At 41.8% G+C, this 13,326-nt stretch overlaps 1 protein-coding gene across 1 annotated transcript in view; it reads left to right on the top strand.

The window, feature by feature from the left end:
* Positions 1-13,326, top strand: part of LOC111952760 (semaphorin-3D-like) — a 63,917-nt gene that overhangs the window by 10,499 nt on the left and 40,092 nt on the right. The window contains 1 exon segment of the mRNA XM_070435216.1: positions 4,854-5,095. Coding sequence (XP_070291317.1) covers positions 4,906-5,095 — 190 coding nt within the window. The 5' untranslated portion in view covers positions 4,854-4,905.

The following is a 13,326-nucleotide window of genomic DNA, read 5'->3' on the forward strand; positions in this document are numbered from 1 at the left end:
ATGATTCCCAAATTATTTGTTGGGAATTCTGGTATGGTTATGGTGGTGGTTTAACGAAACACAAGTTTAAGAAATTATTTAGTGGACATGACTTTTGGTTGGTTTGTCATGTCTAGAAAGTTTGGCAAAAACAGTTGGATAGTTCAAAAGGAATGCTTAATTTTTTGAATGAAGAATCCTTTTGATCGAGCTGATACACCACAGATAAAGGAACTGAAACTTTACACGTCAACTCTTATGTGTTGTGGTGGTGTGTGTTGTGAGTGTGTGTAGTGAGAGAGAGAAATATTTAGCTTGGTCTTGTCCACTTACACCATCATAAACCGCTTTTCACACTATGCCTGCAATGTGTGCTACCACCTGCGAAAGACTAACAGTTATTGTTGCCCGTCACACACACATCACACAACAACCCACCACACACAACACACAACACCACAACACCCAACACACAACACACACGCACACACAAAAGACACACACACAACACCAACACAAACACACAACACCACATCACACACCACACATACACCAACATTCACACACACAGCACAACATTACACACCCCTATGCAGCACCAGGAACAGGGATGTAGCTGAACGCAGGCATGGCTGGACAACCATACTTCTTCTCCTTCCTTCGTTCCTGTGCCCACTTTTACGTCTCTCACTCGCATGGCTCTACTCTAAATGATGAGCAACTTAATGGAGCAGTTTACATAATTCTAACAGAGAATTCAGTATTTAAAGGCATCAGGACTCCAACAGCACACACAACACATACACATGGCACTCTCTCTCAACTCTCTCTTTCATAGCCAGGCACATAAGGGGATTCTGACATGAATCATCTTTAATTACTTTATTTGGCTTTTAAACCGTCTCTCTAAAAATAGTGTTTAGTAACAGCCCAGCCACTGCTTTCCTCATTCGCTGTTTCGTCAAGAGTGCGCCTAAGAGGGTCTGTTGAAGCTCCTCTTTACACTTGAGTTTCTCACAAGTTAAACTACATTTCCAACACAGATACTGCAACTGAGGCGCGGGTGTTGAATGTTATGTTGGTGTGTGTTGTGATGTCGATAATTGTAGTCCAACCCTCTGATGTGAGAGAGAAAGACCCTGAATTTCATGGCAAAGCAACCACACCACACACACACACACACACACACACACACACAACACACACACACACATCAACACACACACACACACACACACCAACAACACACACACACACACCACATGATACATTATCCATCATTATCAAGCTTTTTAATTGTAATTGGAGTAGCAACGTAAGCCAAAGGGCGAGGCGGTTCGGGTCCAAGTTAAAAACAGTTCATTTCTATCAATCCTTATCCTTCAGTGTATTAGAGTGTAGGAGATGGGTGTGTGTTGTGGATGAATACTGCCATCTCAGCTCGACATTTCATGTTGTTTAAACAGGAGTTGATATGGTGTATTCTGAAAGACAGAGATTAAATTCCGCATAGCTAGTCCTCGATATCGTTTCTCTCTCTCTTTCTCTAAATTCCCATTCAATTGAAGGTGATTAATTGATGGGGAAACACAGTTTACAAATTGCAAAAGAAAGTGAAATAGATAAGAAAGTGAACTAAAATCAGAAAATAATAACGGTTAACATCCAGAAAGTTCCAAAGATAAAAACATTTCCAAATGCATATTAGATCTACTTACTACAGGTTGTAATGATGTGGCAGAATAGGTGTAAAGTAAAAAGGGAAAGTATAATAAAATAAATATGGTTTCATTTACAAAGATGTTTTATCTTTCACTGGTTGCCTTTATCTTGTGGCAACAGGTCACAATCTGCTGTGTGATTGCATAGTGTGGTATTACCCAATCGAATAGGTCTGTGTAATCTGAGGGAAATATGTGTCTCTAATATGGTCATACATTTGGCAGGAGGTTAGGAAGTGCAGCTCAATTTCCACCTCATTTTGTGGGCAGTGTGCACATAATCTGTCTTCTCTTGAGAGCCAGGTCTGCCTTTGGTGGTCTTTCTCAATAGCAAGGCTATGCTCACTGAGTCTGTACATAGTCCAAAGATGTCCTTAATTTTGTGTGTCACAGTGGTCAGATATTTTGCCACTGTGTACTCTCTGTTTAGGGCCAAAAAGCATTATAGTTTGCTCTGKTTTTTTTGTGAATTCTAAGTCAAGTAAWTATCTTTTGGTTTTCTCATGAKTTGTTTGGGTCTAATTGTGTTACTGTCCTGGTGCTCTGTGGGGTCTGTTTGTGTTTGTGAACAGAGCCCCAGSACCAGCTTGCTTAGGGGACTCTTCTCCAGGTTTATTTCTCTGTAGGTGATGGCTTTGTTATGGAAGGTTTGGGAATCCCATCCTTTTAGGAGGTTGTAGAATTGAATGGCTATTTTCTGTATTTTGATAATTAGCGGGTATCGGTCTAATTCTGCTCTGCATGCATTATTTGGTGTTTTACTTTGCACACTGAGGATATTTTTGCCGAATTCTGCATGCAGAGTCTCAATTTGGTGTTTGTCCCATTTTGTGAATGTTTGGTTGGTGAGCAGGCCCCRGACCTCACAACCATAAAGGGCAATGGGTTCTATAACTGATTCAAGTATTTTTWGCCAGATCCTAATTGGTATGTCACAGTTTATGTTCCTTTTGATGGCATAGAAGGCCCTTCTTGCCTTGTCTCTCAGATCGTTCACAGCTTTGTTGAAGTTACCTGTGGCGCTGATGTTAAGGCTGAGGTATGTATCATTTTGTGTGTGCTCTAGGGCAACGGTGTCTAGATGGAATTTGTATTCATGGACCTGGCAACTGGACCTTTTTTGGGACACCATTATTTTTGTCTAACTGAGATTTACTGTCAGGGCTCAGGTCTGACAGAATCTGTGCAGAAGATTTAGATGCTGCTGTAGGCCCTCCTTGGTTGGGGACAGAAGCACCAGATCATCAGCAAACATTTGACCTCAGATTCTAGTAGGGTGAGGCTGGGTGCTGTTGGTTGTTTGTGTACATGGATTTTATAATGTTGTATGTTTTCCCCCAACACCACTTTYCATCAATTTGTATAGCTGACCCTCATGCCAAATTGAGTCGAACGCTTTTTTGAAGTCAATAAAGCATGAGAAGACTTTGCCTTTGTTTTGGTTTGTTTGTTTGTTTGTCAATTATGGTGGGCAGGGTGAATACGTGGTCTGTCGTACGGTAATTTCTCTCTCTTTCTCTTGCTCTCTTTTTCTCTTCCTCTATCTAATTTTCTTTATCTCTCTCTTTCTCTCTCTCTCGATTCAATTCACTTTGCTTTATTGGCATGACATAATAATGTACATATTGCCAAAGCTTACTTTGGAGATTTACAATATTAACATAATTAAAATAATAATAATCAATATTGTCAATGGAACAACAGTAGCAACAATAATCAGGGGTTAAAATAACCATAGATTGAACAATAACAATAAGCATAGAGGACATGTGCAGGTTGGTTGGTCTGTCTCTCTCTCTGTCCCCCCCCTCTCTCTCTCCCTATCTCTCTCACTTTCTCTCGCTCGCTCTCACTTTCTCTCTCTGTCTCTCTTTTTTTTCTCTCTCACTCTTTCTCTCTCTCTTTCTCTTTCCCCCTCTCCCTCTCTTTCTCTCTTTCTCTTCCTCTCTGTATCCCTCTATTTCTCTCTTACTCCCCCCCTCTCTCTTTTTCTCTCTCTCTCTCTCTCTCTCTCTTTATTTCTCTTTCTTGTCTCTCTCTCTACCCCCCTCTGTCTCTCTTGTTCTCTCTATCTATCTCCATATATCTCTCTATCTCTGTCTCTCTATCTCTCTCTTTTTTGCTGTTGCATAGTTTGAAAAATGTGTCTATGTAGAATTAATCAGATTCATGAATTTAGTCTGACATTATTTATGTTCAACCTAGACAGGTTGATGTATGTTATCTGTGTGGGAGGTAGAGTGAGAGAGAGAGGGATGAAGGGAAAGAGGGAGGGAGAGAGGGGGAGGATCTGCATTCTGAAGCATCCATTTGTGATTGGTTAGTTAATCATTAACTAGATGAGATATTGGAAATGTGTGAGGATGTATCACTGCAAGGAAATAACAGATTTTATGAGAGTTCATGAAACCGCATTGTTATTGGTTACTCAGCCCTACGTACAGGCCTCTCCCTTAGTCTCACCCCTAGTGTCACCTCTGACCTTCTACAGACTTAACAATTACTATTAAGTCTGTGTCCACTCACAGACTTAAGGCTGCCCCTAAACACTTTGCTGTACACTCTCTATCCATCCTGTCCTGTATTATTGGTCTAAACTCGGTCTTGACACCTCTCTTGTGCAGCGTGAAGAAATATGCAGATCCTAGAACAATTATATCACAACATAAAGGAACAGCTGACACTGGGTCATCAGCCTAATGCAATAACCATGGGCCAGAATCATTTGATCATTTGGGTACAGAATGAAATGAGAAAGAGAGAGACAGATAAAGAAAGATGGAGGGAGAGAAGGGAGGCGAAAGAGACCTTAGAAAGAAGGATGTATGTGGAAAGATGGTGAATGTTTTTGTTTGCCTGACCTTCTGTTTTGCGCAAACAGATTTAGATGGACACAAAGGGAGAGGTAAGAAAAGGTAACAGCTGATGTTGGCCTGGTACAAAGAACACACATGCCTGTACGGTACCATGGAGAAACAGCTGAATACTCACACACACACAAACAAAGACACACGCACACACTCACACAGGGAGAGAGAGGAAGAGAGAGGGAGAGACAGGGAGGGAGAGAGAAAAGAGAAGAGACAGAGAAGAAAGCCGACTTACCTTGGTTAACTCCCAAACTCCTTGACATTGCTCTCCTCCTTCTTTCAGGAATGTTGAGAAACAGTAGTGGAACAGAGAAGAAAACCTTCACTTTCGCATCATGAAGACTGGAGGGACTGAGTGTGAGCCTGTTGAGAGACTGTCCTGGAGCTTTACTGGAGGTCAAGGGAGGATTAGGCTGTCTCTAGCCCACCCAGGGCTGCTGCTTCTGGGGATGGTACTGCTGGTCCTCCTGCCCTCTGGAGAAAGTGTCAAACAGAGTGTCCCCAGAGTCCAACTCAGCTACAAAGGTAAGAGACTGGGAGCTATGGTACAGTAATAACATGCCGATGCACTGATGGCTGAATGATATATGGCTTAGGACAAATTAAATAATCATGTTTAGTATAGGACTTAACCAGATGAAATATATTCTACTAGTTTTAATAGATGCTTTATCTAGGAGGATGAACTAGCTATGACCCACCAGTAGGTTCTGAAACAACATTTTGAGAATCAACGGCCTAACTTTAAGTTGGCACGGGTTTTTGGCAACATGYTCTAAGCAAGAAATGACTGCCACATCTACAAAGAGAGAAAATTATATCTACAACAGAGGTGGGACATAATATATGCAGAAAGTGCAAAATACACAACACCTTTTTCTCCATCATCATGCCAGTTACYTTAACTGTTCCTCTATGATAGCTACCTGCAGTATTTTTATCAGTAGCTATGTCCAATTATCTGTAAATGAGCCATTCTCTGGCTCACTGTCCAGCTGATTGTTCTACCTTCTACCTCTCTCTTTTTTATCATTTTACTTTTAGAATTCTTCATTTTTCTTTTCAGCTCATGTGAGTTTGAAGGGTCTGTCCACCAATTTGGTGCCTTTTGACTAGTGTAACTTGGTAAAAAAAAATAATATAGTAACTGCCTATTAAGTGCCAAATAATGTAACAGGGAAGACCGCAACAGGGTTGACCGCAACAGGGTTGACCGCAACAGTGTTGACCGTAACAAGGTTGACCGGAACAGGGTTGACCGTAACAGGGTTGACCGTAACAGGGTTGACCGCAACAGGGTTGACCGCAACAGGGTTGACCGTAACAGGGTTGACCGCAACAGGGTTGACCGTAACAGGGTTGACCGTAACAGGGTTGACCGTAACATGGTTGACCGTAACAGGGTTGACCGGATTTGGGTTGACTGTATCTTGGTTGACCGCAACAGGGTTGACCGCAACAGGGTTGACCGCAGCAGGGTTGACCGTAACAGGGTTGACCGTAACAGTGTTGACGATTTCGTCTTAAATCAGCCGTGGATGCCTTTGTAACAGATGGATTGGAAGCTTGTTCTCTGGAACAGGAAGGGGTAATTGAATGCAAGCTTCACGAAAAATGTTGAATTGTGAAAAAATGTCTAGCCTGTCTGTCTATGGGTAACAGAGTTGACATGTCATGCTCAACCCACTCACCACCACAAAACACCAGAAAATTKCCAAAAAGAGTAAAACCAGCTCACCTGCTTTTACACTATGATTTGACTATTAGATGTAAAATAGTTTCACCATAGTAAAATGAGAGTTCAGTTCATGTAACAGGGTTGACCTTAAAATGACGAACAGTTATTTTTTCCTTAAAATGAATCCCTAATCAAATGAAATAAATACTCATCTTTAGAAATTACTTTGTGAAAGCAACAAAATAAGGCCTTTACAATTATGGTGAAAACCTGGAGAAATGTTGCTGTTAAGTGGGTTAAAATCTTCCTAGAAGTCACAGAGGATACACAGAGGGTACATGTCAAAATGCTGCATGTTGGGACAATTTTCCATATGGTCTATATTAAAGGACACTTCATTCAATATAACAGGCTTTTAAAATGCAATATTTGTGCACAATTTCTACTTAAAACGCAAAAGGTAATAATTTCGTGAAACGACCCACAACTGTTATCAGAACACACACACGTACCAATACACACACCAATAAACAATCACTTCACAAAGATATGAGGTGTGAAAGATTGCTTGAAAACAGAGAGAGCTATGTGGGGTGGTCCGTACTGTAGGTACTAAAGGGAGAGCGTAGGGTTGGGTTGTATTTGKCAGGCTGTAAAACTACAATAACTGCAGTCTTTTCAGCCTCTACATTGGCTTTAGTAAGCAACATCTCTTTTACACCCTGTTACCATGTTAAATCTATGAAGCATTTATAGTGGTGATGATGGAGAGGCAAACATTTCATTTGTTTTAAATACACGTGCTTTATAGAGTTCTATATTTGTCACAAATGAGTATGGTATGTAAAAGTATACATAAATATACACTGAGTATGCCAAACATTCGGAACACCTTCCTAATAATGAGTTGCAACCCCCAACCCCCACCATCCTTTTTTGCCTCTCAGAACTGCCTGTGTCGTAAGCGTTCCACAGGGATGYTGGCCCATGTTGACTCCAATGCTTCCCACATTTGTATCAAGTTGGCTGGATGTCCTTTGGGTGGTCGACCATTCTTGATACACACAGAAAACTGTTCTGCGTGAAAAACCCAGATACGTTGCAGTTCTTGACAMAAACCGGTGCGCCTGGCACCTACTACCATACCTCGTTCMAWGGCACTTAAATATTTTGTTGTTATGCAATTAGGCAGACACTTTTATCCCAAAAATCATTTTTATGCGTGCATACATTTTACGAATGGGTGGCCCYMGGAATCKAATACACAATCCTGGAATTTCAAKCACCTTTCTCTACCRACTGAGCAATACAGGACCACAATGGCTCTGGCTGTGTGGTAGCTGTGGTCCTCTGTGTGTGTCAGTGTGTTTAGTGTTGGGTAAACTAGAGCCTGTGTTTGTTTTTAAGCCMTTCAGGGTCTCTAAAAACCCATTCTACCCCGTAGCAAAAAATTACTCAAAACTCTATCACAAACACTACAATAACGCAAACACACTAACCACCCATAAGAACCTCATTACAAGCTTTAGTCTGAYTGTAACCCCCAAAACCCCTACTTCAACCCTGACTACCAAACCCTGATCTAACTATTAACTCCTAAACCCTCACCACAACATAAAGTCACCAGTCACTTGTTCACATTCAATACTCCAGGGGTAGGCAACTAGATGAGGCCACGGGACAATTTTTGTTGGAGCGAATGGTCGGAAAATAATAATACTAAATTCTACACTGCAAATTGATCACAACTAAGCCCAAACATAGATTGTATTTAAAACAAACAATCGTTTGATACCTTGATTGCATTGAGACACAATCACGTCTCTTTTTTTGTGGGAATACTTGGGAACACACWTTTTGCTGAATTCCTGGTGATTTTACAGTCTTTCTTGACCAAAACCCCTTTTTTACTAAAAACTTTGTGGGGGCAAAGAATATATATTACAGGCCRGTTTTTGCCAACCCCTGCACTACTGTAACCCCGATACAAACCCCTGCATCCCAATTGCAACCTTGGACTCTCACCCCCTAACCCCAACCTGTTTCMCTGGCCAAGTCTCCTGCAGACCCAGCATCGCTGAAAATAGAAGCTCATTTACATGTTGTTATTTTACAACATAAATACATTGTTGTACATAAGTAGTGGTAGAAATAATAACTTCCTGARACACTCTATTTATTTAGCAATTTGTCCTGTAGAAATATGCAGCTTCAGCTCTGCAGAYTGCCTTGTTTCATGCCAATTGAATACTTGAGCCTTAGATCTCAGCAAAACTCAAATATTCAGAATGTTGTCAGATTAGGCTCTGAGAGTGTATTATGAAATCCATCAAAGCAAAATTGTCCCTGACTGAAATCACACTTAAAAAATAACATGGTCCCCTGTGAAAATACAGTTGGCAAAGTCAAACTCTACTGAAATCAATCATCTCTGATTGAACTCCTCCAAAACATCTTCATCCCTGATTGACCACATGCTTCAAACAACATCATCTCTTTGTGGTCACACACTTCAAATACACACATCATCCCTGGCTGAATGAACTGGAGTTCAGAAAGCGTTATCGCAGTGAACTTTCCTCTCAATAACCATCAGACAACGTTTGTCCTTTGATTCCTTCAGAGGTGAAAGAGTTCAGAGTTTTTCAAAAGGGAGAACAATCAACAACATAGTACTGTGTTGTTTTGAACAACATTCAAGATTCACTGATATACCAGCCCTAGCTCTAGTCTGAAACCTGATATACCAGCCCTAGCTCTAGTCTGAAACCTGATATACCAGCCCTAGCTCTAGTCTGCAAACCTATTTTTACCAGCCCTAGCTCTAGGCTGAAACTTGACTATTACCAGCCCTAGCTCTAGTCTGAAACCTGATATACCAGCCCTAGCTCTAGTCTGAAACCTGATATACCAGCCCTAGCTCTAGTCTGAAACCTCTCTCAGGGTCTTGGTGGATCAATCCATAACATGCATGGTTACAGTATGGCTCCCATCCAATCACACACAGCTAAATAATCCTGATGTAATCTAAATATTATCACAGCAGACTGTGTTTAGATGTTGTTTTTGTGTGTATTTTCAAAAATCTGTCATGAGGATGAGCTGTGAAGACAGTTTGAGGGTACATGTGTTGCTGTCGTACTAGTGGCTCCTTGCCAAGTAACTAGGGGGGAGTTTGACCATAATGTATTTTTATTTTTTATTTTTTATTTCATCTTTATTTAACCAGGTTGGCCAGTTGAGAACAAGTTCTCATTTACAACTGCGACCTGGCCAAGATAAAGCAAAGCAGTGCGACACAAACAACAACACAGAGTTACACATGGAATAAAAAATGTTTCCACATGGAATAAACAATGTTTAACACAATAAAGAAAATCTATATACAGTGTTTGCAAATGAGGTAAGGTAAGGGATGAAATATATACGAAGAAAAAAAAGATGTGTACACGGGACACGACAAGACAAAGACGTCTGAACTGCTACACCATCTTGGATAATATGATCATATGTATAATATGATCATATATTAGGACAGGGTTTCCCAAACTGGGTCCTGGGGCCCCCCCTGGGTGCACATTTAGTTTTTTGCCCTAGCACTACACAACAGATTAAAATAAAGCTTGATGATGAGATGGTTAGTTGAATCAGCTGTGTAGTGCTAGTGTAAACATCTAAATGTGCACCCAAGGGGGGGGGGGGGCAGCAAGGAGTTTTGGAAATCCTGTATTAGGACATTTTGTCTTATGATAATAATACAAGCATATATTCCACATAGTTAATCTGACTGGCCCTCCCACTTTAAACTCATGTAAATCAATTGTTCTATAACCCACATGCTGATCCAGATCCAGACAAGCAGTTTACTTTATAGCCCTGAATTATATGTAACTGTAAATCCATGTTCTCCATCTCTCTTTGCCAGGGGAACACTTCCATGTCTTACATTTTTCCAAGTTGATTCAGGTCGATAGCTCTGTGATATTACACATGTTCCTGTCCAGTATCGCGGGAGTGTTAACCCTCCAACCCTATATAGTTATGACATTCCAATCTGAAAACAATCCTCATCCTGTTTTACATGACAATGATTAAGTTTGGCTGATGATCTCAGTGTTTTAACTCTGTTATCTGATAGACTTGAGAGAAAAACTATCATGTATTTTCCCTGCAGGATATTCATCTGTATATCATACGCAGAAACATATTTCTCTGTCACTGTTGATTCCCATCCTCAGAGAATAGGGTGGGGAGGAGAGGAAGCCTCTTAGTCACCATATAGTGAACACGCCCTGGGCTGTGGCGCTGTAGCTGTCACACGCACAACCGCTACACATGCACTCAGACAGTCCGTCAGTAGGGTTATCTTAAGGCCTGATGCTAGCCACTAGCCGATGTGAAATGCTATCTAACTCAAATAAACCAGTAGAACTCCATGGGGATCAGCGGTGCCTGTGGAGAGACTGCAGAGAAAGGGGGGGTGTCATGGCTGGAGCTCAGCGCTAAGCTAAGTGCTAACAGTGAGGCTAAGCTGGGCCTATCCCTGGGATCCTAGTGCTGTGTGTTTACTGAGCAAATTACAGAGTTAACCAAAGGCTAGCACGGCTAAACTCTCTGTAGGTTTAGTGTGGAAAGGGCATAGTGGCTCTGCGTGTATGTGCGGGTGCGTGTGTGTGTTTCTGAGAAAGAGAGAGAGAACGAGAGAGAGCGAGAGAGAAGGTGAATGCATGGAGGTGATGTGTGTGTAAGAAGAGGCATTAGGGGGCAAGGGAGGGGTCTAAAAGTTCAAATATTGGTAGTGAGTAACCTCGCTAAGCCTTCACACCCTCAGGCTAATCACAGTGTCAAACCTCTCAGAGTGACCCACTCACACACCCAGATCTCTGGAGTCACCAGCCTTCATTCATCCAGCATAGAAACATAAAGTCAACATCACCTTAATGTGGGGAGTTTGGGGTGAGGGAAGGTGTGTGTGTGCTTGAGTCTGGGTTGTCAAGTGAAGTAAAGTACCGTAGTAGCTACAGTGGTTTTGGGAAAACTCACCCAGATCAATTGCCCTGAACAAGAAAAGTACTTTCCTCCCAAGTATGATTTCATGCAGCCTGGTCTCATTGACGTAACTAGTATGATATGTTACGTTTGGTATGGTTACAAAAGACAGAAGGTTACATAAGGCATTAAGGCAAAAMGAAAAGGAGGATGGTTGCGTGGGTGGGCGTATAACATGAACGTCTAACAACCCAAGGTGTGCGTGTTCGAATCTCATCACGGACAACTTCCGCATTTTAACTTTGCAACTACTTACTACATTTTAGCTACTTTGCAACTACTAAGCATGTTAGCTAACTCTTCCCCTAACACTTAACTCTAACATATCATACGTATTGCAATTTCATAACATACTGCATCATAGGAAATGGATAATATACATCCACAAATACATTTTTATTTAACTAGGCAAGTCAGTTAAGAACAAATTCTTATTTACAATGACGGCCTAGGAACAGTGGGTTAACTGCCTTGCTCAGGGGCAGAACGGCAGATTTTTACCTTGTCAGCTCAGGGATTCAATCTAGCAACCTTTCGGTTACTGGCCCAACGCTCTAACCACTAGGCTACCTGCCGCYCCATACCATACCAAACGTAACATACACTAAAATATAAATCCCTTCAAATTAGTATATCCGGCTATTTCAGCCATACCCGTTGCTGTCAGGTTTATACAATCGAGCACACAGCCATGCAATCTCCATAGACAAATATTGGCAGTAGAATGGCCTTMCTGAAGAGCTCAGWGACTTTCAACGTAGCACCGTCATAGGATGCCACCTTTCCAACAAGTCTGTTTATCACATTTCTGCCCTACTAGAGCTGCCCCGGTCAACTGTAAGTGCTGTTATTGTGAAGTGGAAACATCTAGGAGCAACAACAGCTCAGACARGTAGTGGTAGGCCACACGTGCTGAAGTGCGTAGGGTGTAAAAATCCTTGGTTGCAACACTCACAACCGAGTTCCAAATTGCCTCTGGAAGCAACGTCGGCATTATAACTGTTTGTCGGGAGCTTCATGAAATGGGTTTCCATGGCCGAGCAGCTGCACACAAGCCTAAGATCAAGATGCGCAATGCCACGCGTCGGCTGGAGTGTAAACCTCTCCGCCATTSGASTCTTGAGCAGTGGAAATGCATTCTCTGGAGTGATGAATCATGCTTCACCATCTGGCAGTCCAACGAACTTGGCGGATGCCAGGAGAACGCTACCYGCCCAAATGCATAGTGCCAACTGTAAATATTTGGTAGAGGAATAATGGTATTGTATGTGGTGCATAACATCATGCTTCTAACTGCATTTAACCTATGGGGAGATTAGATAGGTTAGAGACAGGTGAATGGATATGGTGAAGACATGCATACATACCTCTCGCTGGTCTGTCTCTGAAGCTGCACTCTCACTCTAGAAGAAAGTATTCATGGATGAGCAGGAGATATTCAGGGGTGGAGGGCAGGCATTGATGTGCATGGTTTAATATATGTATGTATGGGAGTAATATATGTATGTATGGGAGCTATTCAGAAGGCTTCCCCCCCTGGAACTCAAACTGTAACTTTGATCAGGGTCTAATCTAAACCTAGTCTTGACAGACATGTGACATCAGTTTAATGGTCAGGTTTAACCGTCTGGAGATTTAGTGAAGATGATGATGGATGATGTATAGGTGTGGATATGTTGGGGTGACAGGGATCTGTTACAATGGTGATAGTGGGTTATTGATAATGATGCAGGTATGGCGGCGACTGAGGACAAACCCACTCTTCCTCATCTCCTTCTCCATCTACAGCCAGTCAGTAACACTGTGGGTCGAGGTCAGTTTATCCTGGTGTCTTTAACACTTTTACTGTCTTAAGATAAAACCCACTGTAATATCTCATTATGCCCTTTTTGTAATGTGAGTGTAGCGTGCCCATGCATTAGCTTCTCTTTCTGTCAGTCTGCATTCTAAAGTCTCTGTGTGTGTGTAGGAGAGGTGATGAGCAATGACAGCAACTCTCTCTCTCTCTCTCTCTCTCTCTCTCTCTCTC

This window comes from Salvelinus sp. IW2-2015, linkage group LG26 (assembly GCF_002910315.2).
Source record: "Salvelinus sp. IW2-2015 linkage group LG26, ASM291031v2, whole genome shotgun sequence".
Taxonomy (NCBI): Eukaryota; Metazoa; Chordata; class Actinopteri; order Salmoniformes; family Salmonidae; genus Salvelinus; species Salvelinus sp. IW2-2015.